Raw genomic sequence first — 22,389 nt, forward strand, 5'->3', positions numbered from 1 at the left:
AAAAATTAGAAAAGGAAAGAGAACAAGAAGTGAACAGAAAGTTTTTCTACTTGGTCTTTGTCCAGCATAGGCAAAGCATACTTTAAAAAGGACCTAGGAAAGCTTGCATTCTTAACACATGGAACAGACACAAAAGATGATTTAGCAAGAGGGCTTATTCAGGCCTTGTGGCTACTGGGCACTGATCTTATAGTGGGAGGCACCGATTAGACTTAGATGAGTCTTTTGAGTATCATCACCTAAGAGATCCGGGGTTCCTGGTTCTGCCAGTTACAAGACATTATAGTCCTACTTGCTGCAGCTTAAAAGCAGGAAAATATATGCTACTGATATACCAGCTATTCAACTCGCAAATGCTGATTAGTGATTTTTTTAAAAAAAGGTTCCCCTACTTCAAGGAGAAAAAAAGGCTTTTGTTACAGACTGTTTGGATTACAAATAGGATTTCAGCCCTAGAAATACAAGAATCTTGGGGTTAGAACTGAAAATTTTGGCGGGCTGCCCAGTTAGTCTACATCACTGTGTCTCAACCTTTACAACTTTAACACATGTGGACTTCCAACTCCCAGAATTCTTCAACCAACCATCATGGCTGGCTAGGAATTTAGAATGTTGAAATCCACACTTCTTAAAGTTGGTTAGGCTGAGAAACACTAGCCTATGCAAAATAAATAGCACAGGCCAACACGAAGAATGAAAAAGTCCTGTTTCGGGGGAACAGAAAGTTCTCTCAATCTGTTTTTTGGAGCAAGCCATTTCTCGGACCACATGCAACCCCCACCTCCCCATTCTTAATGGAAAGATACACACCAAATGGAAAAAGCAGCATGGGATTTACAGAGTCACTAAGGGCACCATCTGAGACATCATTGGTTGCTGAAGGAGGGATTTGGATACAGCTTGGTGTTTTGGATTCCTGCTTGCCGGGCTGTCCTCAGAAAAAAAATGGTGTTAAAAATCAGTTCCCAAATTATTTCACCTACTTGTGGATCACTTCAAAGGGCAGCCTTCTAGAATATAGAAATGCTGAATGTGTCTACTTTATCCATAAAGCAGTGGAATAGGAGAGACCCCGATGTTGCACCATTGGAGATTACCCAAGCCAAAATGCAGCCCTCTATGATGAGTCTTGATCAGTCAGATCTGGGTTCTACAAATAGGCTGCCAATTACCTAGTGAACAACCATGACATGGCTAGAAGACTGTGTTAAGATTTTAAATCAGTAGTTACGCAGGTTCATTCCAGACCATGAGCTGAAAACCAGAATCAAGTTATGCTTCTCTATGGATTCCTGCTATGAGCTGCATATTATAGAAGAACTTCCAGACAGAGGACAAGCACTTCTCCATTTAATGTAAGGACAAAAGAACCATTTCATCTGACATTTGTCCCATAGTGTCCCAACCAATTTCTACAGGGTAGGAAGGTGGACATACGGTCTAGATGTGCTCTGCAGATCTTGAAATAAGCACCAACTGACATATCTTTAGTTAATGTTTAATGCTCCATGTTTCTATTCCAAGGCTTTTAATCTGTAGTGTGTGTACTTCTTGTTTAAAAAATTCAAAATTAGCACCTTTATTTTTGAAGGAATAGGCTGCAACTGATGACTAGTAAAATCCAATTACTGGAGACGATGCTCATGAATGCAAATAATTCAGCATGCAGAGATGATCTGCTCATCCACATAAAGTCCAAAAAAAAAACAAACAGCCTACTGAACCTTATCCCTTCAGAAGGGTTGGGACTGTAACTCATGGACTTCCCAGTTACTCCAACAACTTACATTACGGGGAGTTGGAAGTCCCAAAACTTCTAGAAGGAATAAGGTTGGGCTATATCAAGACTAATTTGCCATTACCAAAAGAGGGAGCGAGTTCTTTTTTCAATTCTCTCTCTCCCCCGAAAATTCCTATGTGGTGGACTTGACCTGTAGTATATGTACAAGTATAAGGGGATAGTTGGGTTTCTCACATGAAAAGACTTCTCTGGCTCCAAAAATAAAATTGAGCATGCTTCATCTTATTGAAGTGGAGGCAGAGTCAATCATGGGCACGCTGCCTCTTCTTTTACCATGATTCACTGTTGCTCCCTCAATCGGCACAAAGATCAATAAGGCAGCATATCTTGACTGCTAAGAAAGATGAAGTCAGAAGACTGAGTTGCAGTGCTTCTTCAGGCTGTCTTTACAGAACAGAGGGTGTTCTTCTTTCTGGCCTAGTAGGTTCAGTGCTTCATCACATTCTGGAAGGTAGAAACCACACATCAAATAGCCAAATGCCAGTTCGGATGGATTCAGACAAGGATTGTGCTGTCCTTCTGGCTGCTCATGACTTCACAAATCTTCCCCTGCTTCCAGCCAACTTTCATCTTTTAGCTCCTCTGCCTGCCCTTCAGAAAACTTAGTGGGAGTCCCAGCGTGATCCATAAACATGTTGGGTATATCTTTGCCGAAGTAGATTTTGCTGTTAGAGGCAATCGCTTTGTATTTCATTAACTGCAAGTATTCCGGGGTCAGTTTTAGCTGCAAGGAGAGAGAAAGAGAGCGCACCCACAGTCCAGTTATGAAAAAGAGTTTTCAAGACTTCTGCTCAGGCTTTGGATTAAATTATCAATCTTGTGGCTTATAATACTTCGAAAATACAAAAGTAGAGCAAAATAAATATGCAAGATAAAGCTAAAATGAGGCTTGTTAATTGATTCAGCCACTACCTTACTGTGTTATACAAATAGGCTACTGCATTCAGCCACAATAACAGCTTGTTTGAATATAGCACAATATCCAGAGACATTCTGAACAAATGGTTATCCAGTGGCTTCTGCTCTTTGCGATTATGATGACGTACAGACAACAACCCTATATATATCTGCCTTTTGTGTCCCAATCTGGATCTCATGGCAGCACGACAGAGCACAATCACTGTTGCTAGTTTTGGGGCTAGTTTTTGTATATATTTTAATGTTGTATATTTAATATTTTATATCATATAGTCTGCCTTATTTTCACTGTGATGCTTCTGACACAAATGAATCAACAATATGTACATGGGAGAAACATACTACCAATCTACATTTGGGATTTAGCATGTTGTGTAAATACCATATTTTTTGGTGTGTAAAAAGTGGGTGGAAATGTCTGTGCATTTTATACAGCAAATGTTGCTGAAGCCCTGCCCACCTGCTGGGGGCACACGGAGGCCAAAAACGGGCTGCAGAGGCCAAAAATGGGGCGTGCGGAGGCGGCAATAGGCAATGGCAATCCCTGCAGCCTGAAACAGCTGATCGTCGGGAGGCTGATCCAACCAACAATCAGCTGCTTGTGCTAATCAGGCTGTGCTGAAGCTGAAACAAGCTGTTTGCTGTTTGCTGCAAGGAGGCAAATTGCTGGGAGACAGAGGCAGATTTTTTTTTGGAGGGGGGTCCTCCCCAAAAGCCAGGTGCATCTTATACTTTGGAGCATCTTATACTCCGGAACATACGTTATCTTCTCCTATGTTTCTTATAATATCTCAGTGCTGCGACTATAACTATGATGTAGGGATCACATGAGAGAAACATCTACTTCTATGTTGTGGTTAGACCGTTGAGGAGAGCGAGGACTCAGATGAGGGGCCAGGACCATTAGGGAGTGGACTGCTGCCTTCAGAGATTGGGGGGGCTGGCAGCAGCGCTGAGGAGGTTCCTGAGGAGTCTGTGCCAAGTGCACGTGCGCGCAGGGCTGCTCATAGGAAAGAGCAGCTGCAGCAGTACGGGTGACTTGGGAGTAAGGCTGCAAGGTAATGGCCCCTCCTTCAAGAAGATAAAAGCCACCTGTGAATTAGACGTTCTTTGTAGGAAGCAAAAACGTTTTGAAACTCCAGCCTCATGGACATTGCAGTATCTTAAGTTGGTATTTGAAGACTCTTGTGTTGTAAAATATTTCTTATCTGTTATTCTTGGCAGCTTCGCAGAGTTTTGGCAAGGCTTGTGTTTATCAAAGTTAATTAGTTTGCAGCAGCCTTTTAACCGGGGAGTCGTAAGAATCATTAAAAGGTTTCTGTTCCCTTTGGTTCATGTTTGTTTTATTGGAAAAGGGTTTGGGTCAGAACAGTCTGTGTCCAAGAGGAAGAGGAAAAACCTAGCATAATTTGCCAGCCACAAACTGGTTCATAAATAAATAACTAAAAAAATCAATGGTTAGCAATAATCAAGAACAACTTTTTAAATCAATAAGATTTTTGGAGTCACACAGATTCCATCAACAACCTGAGGATGGAGAATCTCAGACAAGGGGACAATTGCAGTGAGAACAAAGATCAAAACAAGTTACAACTCGCAGTTGTTGCATCAATAAACTGAGCTCCAGGCCATGGAAGCACAGTGGAATCTCTCACCTTGTTGGCTTCTGCTATCTTCATAGCTGTGTAACATTCAGCATCCGCCTTCGCTTTTTCTCTGGCAAGGTATGCAAAATCTGCAAAAAGAGGGGAGGTGGATGAATAAGACTTCCAAATGCAGAGAAGCCTCAAGTGATCCTGAAAATTTGAAAATTAAAAGAGGCAGGCATTTTCTAGAAGAAATGCTGATTTCTATCTTCAGAATTGGTCAAATACTTTCCATCTGAAGTCATTTTTTCTCTTAATCTTGATCAGAACAACAAGGAAAAGAATACAGCCAATCATTAAGAGAACAATCTGGAGGAGGAAATGAAGCAGAGCAGTTTCCCTTAACCTGATATCGTGCAGGCATTCTGAGCATCAACATAGCCAGTAGACTTTGTGTAGTATGAAGGGCACTAGGTTAGGCAATGCTAAAATAAAGCATCACCCTAGCATGCTCAAAACCTCTTCCACTCAGCTTATGGTAAGTGACAAAAAGAAATCTGAACAAGAAGGAACATGCTCCAGTTAAAAACTCAAACTTTTCTGTGTGAAACCTACTGGTAAATCAGATACTTTTCAGAATCAAGTGGAACAGATATAATTTAGACTGTTCTAGTTATTGAGCAAAACTCTTCTGCCACACACCCACAAGTCAGTGAGGTAGAGATGGTTGAAATTAGATCTGGGAGATATGAAATCAATTCCCTATAAAGCGCACAGCTGAAAGACAGTACTGATAGAAAAGTACAAAGAATTATGATTCCGCCTACGCTGACAAGCACATGTCACCCTCCACTTCCCCTGAAATGTTTGTGTTCAGCAGAAACATAATCTATTGCATAATCTTCTACCCGCCACGAAAACAAACTAATAAAATATTAGTGTTTTGATAGTTAGCAAAGCTATTATTCTAAGAGAAAGAATTTCCAAGTTTAGAAAGCCAATTCATAAAGTAACCGCTAAATATGACCACAATTAAGCCTCAAATTTCTGTTGCTAAGCAAGACAGTTAAGTGAGTTTTGCCCCATTTTATGAATTTTCTTGCCACAGTTATTAAGTGAATCACTGCATCTGTTAAGTTAGTAACACGGTTGTTAAATGAATCTGGCTTCTCTGTTGACTTTGCTTGTCAGAAGGTCCCAAAAGGTGATCACATGACCCCAGGAGTCAATTGCCAAGCATCTGAATTTTGATCATGTGACTGTGGGGATGGTGCAATGGTTGCAAGTGTGAAAAAGTCATAAGCTTTGTTATATAAAAGCAATACAGGTAGTACTAGACTTACAACCATTTGTTTTAGTGACCATTCGATGTGACAATGGTACTGAAAAAAGTGACATGACTTTTTCACACTTAGGACCATTGCAGCATCCCCATGGTCCCATGATCAGAATTCAGATGTTTGGCAATTGGCTCTTGTTTATGACAGCTGCAATGTCCTGAGGTGATATGATCACCTTTTGCAACTCCCCTGACAAGCAAAGTCAATGGGGAAATCCATACTCATGCGGTTTTGACACACTTCCATCCATTAACATCTCCATGTCAGTTCATATACCAATGCACTAATGTCAGCAGCCCAAAGTGCGTGCAATTCAAGAAGTATACAGCACAGTATCCAATTGCCAGAACAACTACACGAGTCTGAACAAAGCCCCAAGTTTGCTACTTAGGATACGCTGAACATCCTGTCTCCTCTCTTTCACTCGCTTAGGATACAGCTGGATCATTTCAAAGGCCTGGCACTCAGCAACACGTCTCGATGTAAAAGCAAGCTATTAGCCTTCTGCCAGGGCCTGCCTGGTGAGATGCGGCTGATCTGTAAACCACTAATTAGCTCCTTGGGGACATGCTGCATTGCTTGACAAGGTTCATAATGAACTTAGCTTAGCAAACCGGTGCTTAGAGGCAGGCCAGAGAAGCCTTTTCCCTGCACCAGCAGCTTATTCCAAAAATAGGATCAACAAATGGGAAATCCTTATGTCAGCATCTCCTTCTTACAAGGGTAGCTTGAAGGCTTTTGCTTGGTGGCACAGCACATGCTTTATAGGCAAAGTGCCCAGGTTCAGTTCTGGCTTGTGATGTAGAGAAAAACTTGGGTTTAAAATCCTTAAGAGCCAATGCCAGTTGGTGGAGATATCACCCAGGCAACTTGTGATCCAGATGCTAATCCCATGTAACTTCAACTAATTTCAAAGCCTGTGCACAAAGGGGGTAGGCTCAGAGATATTTGGATTGTTTTTAAGGTCTGCAGGTTGGGGGAGCGAGATAAATTGTTGCAGAGAGGAGGAGTAGGTGATTCATTCTGCCTCATTTATAGCATGGTGGCATGGTTAGGACACTGAGTTGACAAGTAGTAAGCCCATGTTCGAGACCCAAATGCTAACATGGAATAGGGTGAATTCCCATCATTTCCTCCAGCTCCTGCTGACTTACCAGTTCAAAAGTGTGCATTATCAAGTAGGTAGGTACCACTTTGCTTGGGCACATTAACAGGGACATGAAAGCAGCTCTCAACTGGGCATACCCTGGGCAACAATGATGTCACCGGCTAGTCCTTTGAACACGGAAGCAGCCTGGTGCCTCTGACATAAGTGCAATGCAATTTGTTGCTCAAACCTGCCTACTGCACACTCCTTCAATGGAAGTTAGGAGAAATTTCCTAATGGTAACAAGTAATGGTAACAGTCAATTTTCTGATTCTTGGTTTAATGGCAGTTCAAGGAGGATTTAAAAGTAATGAGTAGCCTTTGCTGGAAGTTTTCAAGTGAAGCTGAATTGTAACCAATGCTTTAATTTGGATTTTTGCACTAAGCAGGGGTTCAAACTCAATAATCTAAATATTATCCTTCCCATTCCATGATTCTATGATTTACCTCCTTATTGCTTAAATAAAAACTGGAATAAGCAAGGAAAAGATTCTTCAAACCTCAGTGAAATGGGGAGATGCTCCTAAAGCTGAAAACAGACAAATGTGGTTAAACAGAAGTAAATCACAAGATGCTGCTTCTACAGAATTACACCATAGACACTATTGATTCACCCAAAACAAGATAATCTCCATTAACATCATTAAGATTTTTGGAATTTCCTTGTTCTCTCTGTAAACTGGATTTATCTCTTTCTTAGATTTCTGGTGATCTTCAAACATGGAACATAGTGGTTGAAATCCTCAGACAGGATAAACACCTCTAAGACACTGCTGCTTACCTTCAATCTCAGATATTCTCTTCTCTGTTTCTTTTTCCATCACCTTCTGCCCGTATGTTATCTCAGCCACCTGGGCAATTTTTTCTGCCTCTGCATAGGAGAGAAAACACACCCAGTTATTATAGGAGGCAGCAATGATGTTCAATGAAGCCACAATTTCCTGGAGCAGGCAGGCTTCATTCACTGCCTCTCTGTGGGTGCTTCCCTCAAGGGTGCTTAGAAATGATGACTTGTACACCTTTTCAGAAGGTTTTTTTTTTCTCTCTCTTTTTCACAAGGGTGGCTCATATTTTAAATTAGGATTTATCTAATGATCTCTGATTAAGTTAATTACCCTAGAGGAAATTGTTTGTTCCCCCCATCATTTTACAAACTGATTATTTTTTATTCTCTCAGAGAATTCACAGCTTGCAGTCTAAAATAATTCTGAGTTTATATCCAGTTTGGTTCAGATCCAGTGGGAAAAACACTCCCTTAATTGTTATATGCAGTTGCCATTTGAGCTTCTTCGGCGACAGACCGAAACCGCGACTCTGCGTGGTTTCGATCCGTGCTTGCCGCTGGAGCGCCCCGAGCCGGCTGGTTTCGGGGCTAAGCCACCCTGTAGAGGTGGTGAAGAAGGGGGAAGACTGCCTGCAGGGTTGAGGAGAGCCGCATCTCTCCTCCTCAGCTGGCCATTACTCTCTTTCCCGAAGGCGGTTGTAGCGGTGGTCAGAAATGGCCACCACAAAGAAGAACTCGACCGGAAAAGAATGTGCAGGAGGAAGATAAGAAGAGAAAGTTTTGGTTGACCGGGTCAAACAGCAAAAGCAACAAATAAGGTACCCTGGAATTTAAACTATAAAAAAATAATACTGTTCCCAAAGAAGATCTTTAAGCAACAAAGGAGAGAGAAAAGGGAAGGGATTTGGTTTTTTTCCCTTTTCCTATACTGACAGCTAAGAGACTTAAGCAAGAAATTGGAAAAAAAATCCACTTTGATATTAATAGGCATTTAATGCTGAAAATAAAAAGTCAAAGGGATAATAAAGATTTCTGGATACTTAAAAGCTTTTGAAAACAGGAAAGGAGGGAAAAAGAATAAAAGGGTAGGATCTGGAAGGGAGGAGACTGCCTGGAATTAAAAAGAACTCACAGTAAAAGCTCAACAAGACTTCTAAAAGATACATTTTAACTGAAACATGGCAACAAAATAGTAAAACCCCAGGAAGAGAAAGTGAAAAAAGAAATAAGAAGAAATAGCTCGGGAGTATTTGGATTACTTGGTGATCTCTGGATTCTTGGTTACTGCATTTGAATGACTAAAATCAATTGGGTGGTTGTTTAAAAGTGTTTAAAATGGCTCCACTCTTAGAAGAACTGAAAATGGAACTTAAAAAGTACAAAGAAGATGGACAAGAAGGGAGAGGTTCTTTTGGCTTCGTATTTCAGTTCTTAGAAATGGAGATTTGGAACTATGAGAAACAACAAGAAATGCCTGCAGAACAAGAAGATTGGGACAAAGAAGAAGCCATCTTTAATGAACAAGTAATCTTAGGTGGGGGAAAAAAAGGAAAGGTGGGGGAAAGAGAATGGAAAGTTTAAGACTGGGAAAAACAACCCCCAAAAAGAATAGATTGAAAAATAAGTATAAAATCAGAAAGCAATAGAAGAGGGAAATGCAGAAGAGAGAATTAGAACTAGAGAGACAAGGGGGTAAAAAGGGGAGGGAGAAGAAGAGAGGGAAGAAAGAAAGTAAAAGTTATAAAGGAGAGAAACAAGATATAGAGAAATAGGGCCTATTTAGAGATAATGGGTGAAAATCTAATTGAAAAAGGGATTCTGCAAAGATACATAAGATAGTATTGTTATATTAGAAATAGAAATAATTTCAGAAAATATGAAACAATGTATGATTAAAATGTTTGATAAAATAGTTATCGTAATTTAGTGGAATGTTTGTCAATAAATAAATGTAATAAAATGAATATCTAATGATTTATAAAACATATGGGAAAAATTAATTATGGAGATTATATGTCTCTTCAAGGAAGTATGATATTTAATTGAAAAGAAATGTTAAAGATGTTAAGACTTTAATGAGTATTAATGATAGAACTGAACTGGAATGGAATGAGGGTTTTAATTACATATATTTATAATCCTTTTTAAAAGAATATAGTGTGTATTATAAGAATGTACCAAGCAGAATTCGATTGGAAGTTATGTATTATGTATTATATTGAACGTTACAACCTTAAGGTATATATTGAAGTTTAAATAAGAGTTGAATGGATAAAATTAGTAACTACAGGAGAAAATTTGTTTAATGAGAAAAGATAATACGAAATTGAAACAGGGCAGACAAAAGTATAAATATAATGATTTGAATTGAGATGAGATAATCAAAATAAAATTGAGAAAATTAAAAGAGGGGAAAAACTATATAGAAAATGCAAAATAGAAATAAGATATGGAATAGAGCACAAAAATGAGCATGAAACTGAGTTTGTGTCTGTATAAAGAAGTGTAACCCGGGACCATGCTATTTTCAAAAAAGATGTTTTACTTGTATTATGTTTTTTGTGTGTGTGAAAACCCAAATAAAACTTTAATTAAGAAAAATAGTTATATGCACAGTGTATACTTCCTAACCTCTGCTTTTGATCTCCCTCTACTCTTTTGGAAAATGCAGTTCACAGAGACAAAACAAGAAATACCACCTTCTATGTTCTGCATAATTCTACAAGAATATTTATACATGACAGCAAGAACTGCACACCAACCAATGAGAGCCTTTTTGCGTTCTGTTTCAGCCTCTTTCTCCACAACTTTCTGCTTCTGAGCCGCAATCAACAGTTTTGTCTTTTCACTCTCCCTAGAGGAGATCAAGACAGGCTTTAGCTAAAGGATTAAAATGACTTCCATAACAAAAGGCATCTTCAAGTTTCTGAACGGATTAAAATACATACATATATAGAACAGCACTTATATATACCGCTCCACAGTGCTTTATAGTCCTCTCTAAGAAGTTTATAGAGTCAGCTTATTGCCTCCAACAATCTGGGTCCTCATTTTACCGACCTCGGAAGGATGGAAGGCTGAGTCAACCTTGAGTCAGTGAGACTTGAACCGCAGAACTGCTGGCAGACGGCAGTCAGAAATAGCCTGCAGTACTGCATTCTAACCACTGCACCACCACAGCTCTTATATGCACAAATAATAAGCATAAGAGATTCTACAGACAGCTCAAACTGATCCATCATTCGATCATTCATTCCTATAGTAGCCCATCTCAGTCAATGACTCTTGGTGAGTTACAATTCAAAAAAAAGATATTGCAATTGAAACATTTTAAAACACTAAAAAGTTCAGATTAAACATACATAATGGCAAGATACTTGGCTAATTAGCAGTACAGTTAGGAAACGGGGTCCTTAACATACTTAGCAGATAAAACTGGGTGAGCAGTGTTTTTTTTTCCATATGTCATATGACTGTAACTTTATAGTCCTATAGCGTATGTGTAATGTATGCACAAACACATGTAGTGACTATAAAGAAGAGGACTGCAGAAACTTACATGAGCTCATAATTTCTCCGAATTGTTTCTGGGATGTTTGGCTTTGTAACTCGAACTGCCTGATTGAACAGAAAAAGTGAGGATTATGTGGAAAGACTCTCAAAATGACCACAATATTAAGAACCACAGAGCTGATTGTTCAAAAGGCATCCTGAATCTGTGAATAGGAACCAGCAAGACTGAAGCAACAAAGGAAAAACTAGTTATCAGTTGGATAGAGCTTATAAGAGGTTTCAATAACTCCTTGTTTAGATAAGCACCAATTTTTTTTATAATCTTATAATCTATTCAGACATATAAAACTAATCATGGAAGTTGCCTAGACCAGATCTTGAAACACTCCCATTAGGAGAAAAGATTATAATCTAGAACCAACCTAGAACCAATATTTTGTCATCATGTTTGCAACAATGGTAGAATCTCTGAACTTCAAATGGGATAACATTAAGATTAGTTTGCAATCCTCTCCTCTATTCCAGTGATTCTCAAAGTCTCTTTCAGTAGTATTTTAAATTTTCTCCATTTTAATATCTAAATATTGTTAGATATACCCTGCATTAACCAAAGCTCTTTGGGGTCCCTCAATCATTTTTAGAATGTAAAGGGATCCTGAAACCAAAACATTGATCTTTCTATCTAGTTTTGCACCAGAATTTTGTTCTTGAAATATACTCCCGATTTTTTTGTTACCTGTATGATGAGTCCTGGAGCCATAGTTGTCAGATCTTGTTGGAGAGCCAGTTTTAGGTTTTCATCAATCTGATCTAAGAAGGGATAAAGCATGAAACAAGAAATTGTGAACAAGCATGAAACAAGAAATTGTGAACAAGCACATCAGCAATGTTGATTCTTTGCTGATACACTTTCATGTGTAAACAGAAAGAATGAAGAGAAGAAAAGCAGTTGCACTTGCTTGCTCATTTACCAAAGACAAGACAATATTGTTGCAATAAAAATGGGAGAGAATATGGATGACAAGGCATTTATTTTCTGTAAGGAATTATAGGTTATTGAGACAGTAGTTCCTTTGGAACCAGAAGGCCTCACTTTCAATTCCAATCCCTTTTATGCCAAAGATCACAGAAAATATATGGATTTTCAAAATTTGCTGAACTTCCAGCAATATTAGCCATAAACTTGTGAATTTATGGTGAGGAATACTAAGTGAGGAATACTGGGACTTACAATTCAAAAATATTTTAAGTATATCAGGGCCACTGATAAGTAAGAGGAATATAATCTTCAGTCAGTCATATAATCAGTGACACTTTCCAATGTTCCTGTACTGCTAAATAGTTGTAGAGGTAAAAAAATGGTGCAAATTTTCACTCCTGCCTCATCAAGCAGATCTGCCAAAATTCCTGATTATGAAAACTTAAACTACAAAACCACTATTTGACTGATTTGCTTTCTGAAACAAGATGAGGGTAGATTAATGAAGAATATGTAATGTACTATCATGCTCTAGTTGTGGGTTCAAAGGAAATGATATATCACACATTGCAACATTTAATTACTTCCACTGAGACTAGCTAAAAGCACCATTAATTTTTTGATTGATAGATTTTGTATCATCAAATTGGTCTCTGTTCTTAGCAACCACATATATTTTCTGTCTTTAACCTGATCTTTCAGGTTTTTCAATGCTGCCATTAATATTAGAAAAGTAATATCTATTACTGTGGATTCAATGATTTAACAATATGCAAATCCATAAATGCTCTCAAATTATGGGAAAGAGAAAGGAAATTCACAAACCTAACCCTTAAATTCCTTTCATTCTAGAGACATTGGTAACCCCAACAGTTCTCTAAGGTATTTTAATTCAAGAGTTCTGCACGTCATGCCAAAGACACTCACCAAACAATTCAATATAAACTTCCTGAAGTGTGTGAACACTGCAAAACTGGTTCAGCTCATGGTGAATCTTGTTGAAGATGAGAGCCTTATCATAGTCTGCAGTATAGTTCTTTACTATATCATAGACTAGGGAGAAAGAAAAAGGGGTCTTAAAAAATTGTGCAGGCAAGAAATGGCACCTCAATTGTTATCACTACAGCCATGGTTTGAAAACAGGAAAAACTCAGTACTTCTGTCCAGGCAGCAAAGAACCCTGGGAACTGAGTGATTTTTTTAAAAAACCCAAATTTTATTTCCTTGGTATAAAATGTTCATACAATATATATTCCTTCCAGCACAATTGGTGCAGCCAACTAATACAATAAATGCAATCCCAAATCCAGCTCCAAAAAAGAGGTTGGCAGCAATAACTCACCTGCACTTTGGATCAGGAAATTCACAACCTCAATTCTGTCAAAATAGATCATCACACCTCCGCTGCAGGAAAAAAAAAATCAAGGGTGGGGGGGGGAGAGGTGAGCATCTGGTGGGATGGGTCACTTGGAAGAGAAGTGATGTTGAAAGCTGTGCTAATCTAAAAAAAAACAGGAGTTTGGTAGCACCTTTTTCCGATGAACACCTTTTATTAGAAGGCGTAAGTTCTTCTCACGTAAGCTGACACCTTTTATAAAATGCATTAGTTGGAAAAAAAAGTGCTACCAGACTTCTGATTGAAAGAATAAGGTATCAAGAGGTAGCTCAGAAAGTGAACTCTACCTGCCCCCAAACAGATTTTTGTTAAAAAAAGAGTAGCAATTTTAGATCCATTGGTGCCTATTAAGACTACTGCAAGAGGTTTCTCTGTGGATAAGTAAAAGGAAAAAAGTGCCATCTAGTGGTAGAGCAGAGCATTCTTTGGATTTATAGAATGCAATCTGGCCTCCCATCTGAGTGAGAAAAATAAAGAAAGCAAAGATAATACTAACAGTAATATTGCCTTGGGTGCAATCCCAAAACAATTGGAGCACCATTTGAACACCAGCGGCATTGACAAATTCACCATCAGTCAATTGCAAAAGACAGCTTTATTTGGAACAGCTTACATCCTGTGACCATACCTCTAACACAATGAAACATCAACATCTGCCTATCCCACTCAGATCCTGGGGAAGGACTTGACAGGTGGATAAAAATGGCAAATCCAGTCTGAACATCTGGCTAACTGTGTGACAAGCCATAATAATAATAAAAATTGCATTGAAATAAGATGCCTGGATGAGAATCCTGCTCAAACACTTACAACATCAGGATTGGAAAAGGGGGAGAGTTTGCATTTTCTCACATGGGCTCCATAAATGGAAAAAATATAGAAATGAGGGGTGAAATTAGAATAGAAATTGGTGGATTTCTTGCAGACATTTCATGATGTTACCTAATTTGGGTAACAAAACGTCTGTGCAAGAAAACAAGCAAGCTCAGAGTACCAAGGACCCCTCATTTTAACCCTGAGCTACTAATTTCTATCGAAAATAGAAACATAAGAAATGATTATATTAATTAGCCAAGCTACATAACTTGAGGTTTTTCTTAGCAAAGTAATTGCAGCTTTGAATGCCAAACATCTTAGCTCCAGGTTTCAAGACCGACAAACCTACTTGCATTTTTATGCCATCTTTAAAAACAGACTCCTGGGCTGTGGTATTATTATTTTTATCTTGCCTTTATCATTTTTATAAATAACTTAAGGCAGTGAATGTGGCTAATACTCCTTCCTCCTCCTATTTTCTCCACAACCACCTTGTGATGTGACTTTGGCTGAGAGAGATTGACTGGCCTAAAGTCATCCAGCTGGTTTTCATGTCTAAGGCAGGACTAGAACTCATGATTTCCTGGTTTCTAGCCTGGTGACTTGATCACTACACCAAACTGGTAGTTATGGAAAGCCAAATACAGTATCATAGATACGAGATGATTCCATTTCCTATTTATGTCATCTTATCTGAAAACAGGAAAAATAACAGCACCATATTTTCTGACACATCTATACACAGGAGGGAAGCACTAATCAAAGTTACAAAACAAATTCTAGATTTATGTATGTGAAAAACTCCATCCACCTGTGGAGAAGATAAAGGCTAAGAAATGGCAGATTCATAGATAGGGGTTCAACCTCACCTTGTGCCACATGGAACATTCTTTACTTCATCTGTTTGTAAGGTGGTCTAGAAAGTAGAAAGAAAGAGGACTACTAAGGAACTGCTTTCCTTAAGCTGAATTTCACTTCTGCAACAAGAAAAACAAACTTTTCTCTGGGATGGGAAATAAACAAAATTTGGCAGCCGACACTCACATAATCTTTTGGGAGGGATAAACAGCTGCAGGAAACAAGGTAATGTTGCATAAAGGAGATCACAACTGTGAAAAGCTTCATATTTTACTTTTCTCCCTGACTTGGAGGATTTTTAAATTATTGTACTACAACTTTTTATTTCCTGGTGCCAAATGATGTTTTTGGTCCAAGCAGAGCAGAAAAATAATTTTGGGGAGTGCAGAGCTCCATGGGCTGTAAAAAGTGGTCCTGGAGTTACCCATCTTTGCAGAATAGCTTGCATAGCATTGGTCAGTCTCTTTGGCCCTACTCAGGTAAATGTCATCCGTCTGTCTACATCTAGCACTACCTGATTATCTTAGCCCCATCTTCTCTGCAACCTATCTGAGCCAGAAACAGACTGGCCATTCCAAAAGTTGCTCAACAATAGTTCAAGACAAATATATTCAACATGCTGATTGAGAGAAGGTCTTGAAGAAAATTTCTTACCCTTATTGTGAAAAAGTGAAAAGATTTGTTTGAAAACAGGTTTAAGGTCCATTCAGATAAGACAAAAGGAAAGAATGTGAAGGAGTCAGAAAAATGTGGCACATGCAAAGAACAACTTTGTTTGCAGATCTGCAATTGTATGAGTAACTTTACAAGAACTTTGCATAGGCTCATTATCAAAATTTACAGAGGTAAAATGCTTAATAAAACATAATGGAAAAAATATACATATTACAGGACAATAAAATAATAAAGGGCAGTTAAGATCTATGTCAATTTGGGAAGTAGATAATAAGAAAAATAAATAAACCTTATTGCCAAATAACAATGTTCCATACACATGAAACCAGTTTTTCTACTGGATGTAACAATTAAACAAATTGGGGTATGTAAATAATATTTGTGTCACAAGCTTGTATACATCTTGTCTGATTTATATGTATTATGTATTATTATATTATTGTAAACTACCCAGAGTAACATCTTGTGAGATGGATGGCTATATAAATTTGATTACTAAATAATGTGGAGTTTATAGCTTGCTACACTATATGAATGATGGTTATTGCAAACTATAATTCCTGGTCATGGAAACCAAAACTGTACTCATTCTAATTTTCCTCTGGAGACAAGCTAGGATCAGTCACAGTTTCAGACTAAGCTATGATTATCATGGAGAATTGAGATCCAAGAATAAAAGGTTACATTACAAATTTAAGAATGGGCACAATTCTTCTTCATGTCACATTCCATTTTTATTCTACTTTTAACCTCCTCAAGCATTTCCCACATTATTTTCCTTACCCAAACAACTTGTAACAGAAAACCTGGACTCTGAACTATAGGGTGTGGCAAGCTTCTTTAGTTCCTTTCACAACAGTTATTACATAATGAACCACTTAACAAAGCAGTTCCTCAGCCTTGCACCCAAGATACACAAAGAGCATTAGAGTTATATATTAACAAAATTGCCCCAAGATGCATTTAAGAGCATCAAAATATACAACAATTATGAATATTGAGCTATATAAAATATATATATATATATTGGACTGAAATTACACCTCATATTGTTGAGACCATAAATTAGAATCTACCAAGAAATGTCTATTCTAAGACAGCATTCAAAACTACTCTGGCACAGTCAGTAAGAGATCTCTGTGCTTCTCCCCCATAAGACAATTATATATAAAGACAAGATACCTGTACTGATTTATAGGAAGTTATGAAAGGGAGCATTAGATGGAAACCAGGTCCACTTGTAGATGTCAGAAGTGCTCCTCCTCTGTAGGGGAGAAAGGTATATATTTAAACAGATAATGCTCTGATTCTCTGATCAGCAATTTTAGCCTTTTGACATTCCCACCAACCAATTCCAGATTATGTAGTACATTAACAAATGCAAAGCTTGCTTTCTCACCATCACATTTTGCCTGTGTCCTTTTATCAGAACTTTATTTACAACATTTGTATAGCATCTACAAACTGAAGATCTCTGGACAGCTCACCATAAATACAATTACACGGAGCTTGCAACAACCTCAGGTTCAAAGCCCAATTTTTCAACCTAAATACTCAAGTTATTTATGAAAGGAGGGGGGTCTTCTCCAGTGCCAAAAGACCACAAGTGTCCCAAGCTAACCACTCTGGAGGTACTATTTTGAAACATGTACAGGCAATCTCAGCAAGCATATTCAGAATGAGATGCATTTGCACACACTCCTCAAATGGTCCTGGAGAAGCAGATTTTCACAGCTATGGCATTCAACTTAAAGAACACTCTCCTAAAGAAAGTCATGCGTGGCACCAGGTTGAAGTGAAGGAAAAAATCCATTTGTCATTTATTCAATTTTGCAAACCACATTTCTTAGCACACATGCAACAATATAAGAAAGCACAGCTCTTTCCAAGTATCTCCCCTTACCTGTAGTAAACACCAATATGCCCTTCTTCAATCTTGTGTATTGCAGAAAAAAGAGAAGCTGCCATTAAGCTAGCAGCCAAAGCTGCAATGGCACCTAATTGAGTCATCCCTGAGAAAGTAACCTGAGAAAAGCAAAAAAAAGGAGCAAGATAAGCACTTATGTGAATCTGTGCAAGACACAGGTTCTCTGCTTTGGGACTGTCTAAAGTTATAGTTAACCTTACATGATTGTATCACATGATAATAATTGCATGATTGGATCAAGGTCCACAGACCCAGCATACTTTTTCCATCAATAGCTAAGCCGACTGTTCTTTGAAAGAACTGGAAATTCAGTTACATATTTACTTATAGCATTTGATGACCAAGCCTACTGCCAGGGAATATTCAGACTGTTTCATGTCATGGCTATAAGATATGTTAACCTATATTTCTTATTAACTTTGATTAAAATACTTGACATCCTACAAACCTCAGCTGCTTTTTAGGGTGGCAGGAGCAAACTTTCAGTCTTCCTGGTAACAGGAATCAATTTCACACAATCAATTCTTTAATGTTTTGTCAACTTCAGCATTCATGTGAAATAAAAAATGTGATCAGAAGATAACTGTAAAAATTGGGCTGCTGTTTGTAACTTTTGCAATGTAGGGTCTGTGGCTGTTGGCATATTCTTCATGCAGAAATTAAGTGTCTCTAAAGGCAGGACTAGAATCACAATGTGGAAACAAGAGCTTGGCTAAAGTCTATAAGCGTAAAAAATTTCCAACTGTAGAATAGACTACTGCAAGTGATAGGTCCTCCCTTTTGATATCAAAGCAGAAATTATTATAAAACGGATGTTTAAGCCTCAACAACTTGATTCTAATTAAATATATTGATTTGCAATTCCCAGAATTCCCAATTTCTGGGCAGCACTAGGTTAGAGGCAAGAATACTTCTGGTTTATCCTGATGAATCAGAGAACTGGACTAAATTATCCCATCATCCTATTCAGTTCTAAGATTCATTTTGCACAGAACTTTCTGACTGTGCCTGCATTTTTCTTATCAGTATGACCCAAATTCTGACAGATACTACTTTGTGATGTTGTGTTGTGTTAAAAAAAAATTAGCAGGTTGCAGAGCAAACAATCTTTAAATGCTACTGCTTGACTCTCATTAAAAATCTCCAGAAGCCTTCTGACTGACTCACAGAAGTGCCCAAGTTGCCAGTTCTTTGAATTTTCAACCACTGCTAGTGATAAGGAAACCAAGCAGGAAGAACTTAAAAGTGTCTTTTCAATTCTTGTAGCTTATGCTTCTCTCAGCTTGCCAAATACCTCTTTAGACAACCAAGAAGAGATTAATCTGCAAGTACGCCTATGATTTGTGGTATATCCAAATAGCAGGAAACATACATTAAGCAATCAGTTTCTGTGAGCTGCAGCTATAGCAAAGATATACCCCTTATTACCCAATTCAAAATTTTCACTACAATTGAAGAAGAAATGCCCACCAGCTTTATGAATAAAATTCCAATAGAAGAGAATGAGCTAAGCTGCAAAACTCATAAAGCTCAAAATTTGTTGACAATGAACTGTGACTGCTAAATAATGGCAATTATATGCATGAACTAAGCTTGATTACTTATCAACTGAACCAATTGTAACTTGTTCAACAAGTCCTGGCCTAGTGAAGTCAAGCATATTAGCCTAATCTCCAGACAAACTTGTTAATGATTTTTTAAAAAAGTTCACCTGGCACCTTTATCTGTAAATGAATTTCTATTTTTCCCACCTTACCTAGTCCTTTAGAATAGCAATGTCCAACCTTGGCAACTTTAAGACTTGTGGACTTCAATTCCTAGAATTCCCCAGGCAACGTGTCTTAAAGTTGCCAAGATTGGACACTCCTGCTTTAGAAAGACAACTGTTTCATCCTTTCAAGCTTCTCTGAGCTCCTTCCCAAACCCTCATTTTCTTTGGATTTCAAAGACGGGATTGTATTGGAGCATATCTGTTGAAAAACATATTAAAAAAAAAAAATACAAGAGTTCCTTTTGATGCATGCATCTGCAAGCACCAAGACTTAAGCTCTCAGTAACCATGGAGCTCAGTTACTCTCACCCAACCATTCTCATTCCAATGAATCTCGCAGGATTGTTGTGGGGAAATTCCCAAAGAAAGACCCTCTCGAGCTCTTCAGAGAACAAACAGGACATAATGAGAGAAGAGCCACATAACAATAGAGGAAAACGCTGTCGAAATTGTTGCAGTAAAGAATTGTTGCAACAGACTTTTCCACTGGGAGTCCAAAAAGGCTACCTGGAAGTTTCTGTAAGAGGTTTTTTTTTTTTTCCCCCAACACCCCTGGAAGGCCCAGATTGGGGAAAGACGACTGGAAATGGAAGGACCTGGCTGTGCCATAAGCGGAGGACAAAATTTGCAGCTGAAAACTGGGATGTTATTATTATTTTCCCCCTACTATTGTGCGCTGCCCAGAGTTCACTGAAGTTGGGCGGCCAATGCTTTCAATGGAGCATAAATAAAAATAATCCTCATTCTTATTTCTCCCCAATGAAAGAAATGGGAGGCTCTCCGGGCCATCTAAAAGGGGCGAGAGAAGCGAGGAGGCGGCCTAGAGAGAGCACCCGGTTGGGGGGCGAGGGAGATAGAGATAGTAACGAGAGACTCCCTACAGCCGGAAAGAAGACGCGGAGCCCGGCCGGGAAGCACCGCCGAGAGGGAGGAGAGGAAGCGAGGCGCGGCCAAGCAGAGAAAGACTGCCGCGCTTCACAGCCCCGGCACACTTACAGCCGCCCGCGCCTCCTGCTGCTATGGCTGCCCTGGCTTCCGGATCAGTCGCGCGCCTGACGTCACCTCCCTGCGCCACCGCCGCCAGAACCTGTTGGACATTCGCCCCGCCCCCCTGAAGTATGGCCGTTGCTGCCTTCTTCTCTCCGACAGAGGGCGCCAGAGCTCTTGGAACCGCTTCTTCGCCAGAGACTCGTCTAGTGCCTTCTTATGCGTGTTACCCGTAACGTCGGAATGGTGTACCGAGCCGCCATTTGAAGTAAGGAACGCGCGTTCAACTGAGTGGACAGGCAACGATGCGGAGACGCGTTTCTTAGACGGTGGCTGCCTTCAGCCTCTTCTGGGACAAGGGTGGAAGTTATGATTCGAAACGTGGGGCCTACATGGGTCACAATGGGCTTGCTTCCCTATTTGAGTTGGCAGCCCGTTCGGTTTAAGACGTTCAGCGATTTCGTAGCAAGAGAGAAATATTACATGATATAGGCTGGCCTCGTACGTTGCATGAAGACAGTAGCAAATCATGACATCGTGGTTTAGTCAAATGGCTTGGTATGGTTTTGCATCATATGCGGTGTTGCTGTCGAATAATCGTTGAGTTCATACCCCAGATTAAGCCATTAACCATTATTTACAAACAACAGGACTTGGACACCCAATGCACAAAATGGTCTGGTTCGTTTTTACCTTACTGTGTCATTGTTATTTTTAAATTATACTTTCTGAATTGTATAAATCCAGCCAGTGTTGATATCCTCAGTATAACTTAGTTATACTGGTTATAATTAGCTGGTTTCATTTGAACATGTATGAATAAGATAATTAAGATTTAATCAGGTTGATAGTCAATAACTTAAAAATATTTTTTATAATAAATTAACCAAAGCATGACTATTTGCAGATGTTACTGAATTGCAACACTTAGCACTCCAGATGACACAGTTAGAAACATCTGGAATGGGTATTTCTTATTTTCAGTCCTGATTTGATTTTGTGAAAAAAGAAATTCCCTTTCATTAGAACTTTACCTTTGGTGTGTAGATTAGCAGCCATTATAGTTTGTAGTGGTTTCAAAATCAACAAACTGTTAACTGCTTTTGAGATTTAAGAAGTTTGCTAAGCTTACTTCACCAAATTAAAACCACTAAAGTATGTAAGAAAAATGCATAAGCTCTTGTATTATTCCCAGTTCTATAAATCTGATTCTCCAAATTATTGTAACTTCTGAAAAGACTATCCAGAAGCATAAAGAGAAAACTCATCTAAAATATCATCAAAGGAGAATAATTTCATCTCCGCTTTATAACAATCACTATGTATATGTATAGAACAAACCTGTCCAAAGAATTCTGTGCCAACTTATAAAACCAAGTAATGAAATATCAGCAATACAGTATTTATCCATCCAAATGTTTAGCTCCAAGCCAAACATTAAAAGGGTGTTTTGGATGAAATATACAAAGCATTAAGTTTTTAAACACTTGCCTAGATTTAAAGCCTTGATAAAATGCACTAAATCTTTTAAGGTTTTTAATGAATTTAGCAGGTGTTTCATAAATCAGAATTTGGCTCAGCCCTTCCTTTAATAGCAGTAAACTAGGAAATTGCTGTGAGCTGAGGCAAAATGCATTCCTGCAACAGAGAAAACAAACAAGGTTTTTGAAGAAGAAAACTGGCCTCATGTCTGGAATGGACACTGGTGACAGTAAATCAGATTCCATCTGTGTATCTATAGTTAACAATATCAAGATGTAACTGGGTAGAATGGTAAATGCATCAGAAGGTTAAGGAATCATCATCAGCACAGCTTGGCCATGGAAGAAACGTAAGAAACTGCTATAGTTACATGAACGTTGTTATATTTCTTTTTGTAACCTGGCCAAAT

The 22,389-nt window shown here is 38.6% G+C and overlaps 1 protein-coding gene and 1 long non-coding RNA gene across 9 annotated transcripts in view; one reads left to right on the top strand and one right to left on the bottom strand.

The window, feature by feature from the left end:
- Positions 1-1,333: 1,333 nt before the first annotated feature.
- On the bottom strand, positions 1,334-20,548 carry ERLIN2 (ER lipid raft associated 2). Of its 6 annotated transcripts, XM_087969977.1 has the most exons (13): positions 20,393-20,548; positions 19,821-19,893; positions 17,717-17,838; positions 16,996-17,077; positions 15,150-15,196; positions 13,411-13,472; positions 12,996-13,121; positions 11,826-11,899; positions 11,136-11,194; positions 10,339-10,430; positions 7,574-7,663; positions 4,375-4,454; positions 1,334-2,525 (listed from the first exon to the last, which is right to left on the bottom strand). In XM_087969977.1, the coding sequence occupies exons 3-13, from the start codon at positions 17,821-17,823 to the stop codon at positions 2,337-2,339; spliced, it is 1,008 nt and encodes a 335-aa protein (XP_087826103.1). In that variant the 5' UTR covers positions 17,824-17,838; positions 19,821-19,893; positions 20,393-20,548; the 3' UTR covers positions 1,334-2,336. The 6 variants fall into 6 exon arrangements, with proteins under 6 accessions (XP_087826103.1, XP_026527133.1, XP_087826104.1 ...); XM_026671348.2 differs by lacking the exon at positions 19,821-19,893 and having other exon boundaries at positions 20,508-20,548; XM_087969978.1 differs by lacking the exon at positions 19,821-19,893.
- A 68-nt stretch (positions 20,549-20,616) lies between these two features.
- The window catches only part of LOC148130029 (uncharacterized), a 33,109-nt gene continuing 31,336 nt past the window's right edge, over positions 20,617-22,389 (top strand). For all 3 annotated transcript variants that reach the window (XR_015750354.1, XR_015750353.1, XR_015750355.1), the window contains exon 1: positions 20,617-20,766. This is a non-coding gene — a long non-coding RNA (uncharacterized LOC148130029). The remainder of the gene's footprint in view (positions 20,767-22,389) is intronic.

This window comes from Notechis scutatus, chromosome 7, assembly GCF_049901735.1.
Source record: "Notechis scutatus isolate UNSWTSFEM ecotype Mainland chromosome 7, rNotScu1.2, whole genome shotgun sequence".
Lineage (NCBI taxonomy): Eukaryota > Metazoa > Chordata > Lepidosauria > Squamata > Elapidae > Notechis > Notechis scutatus.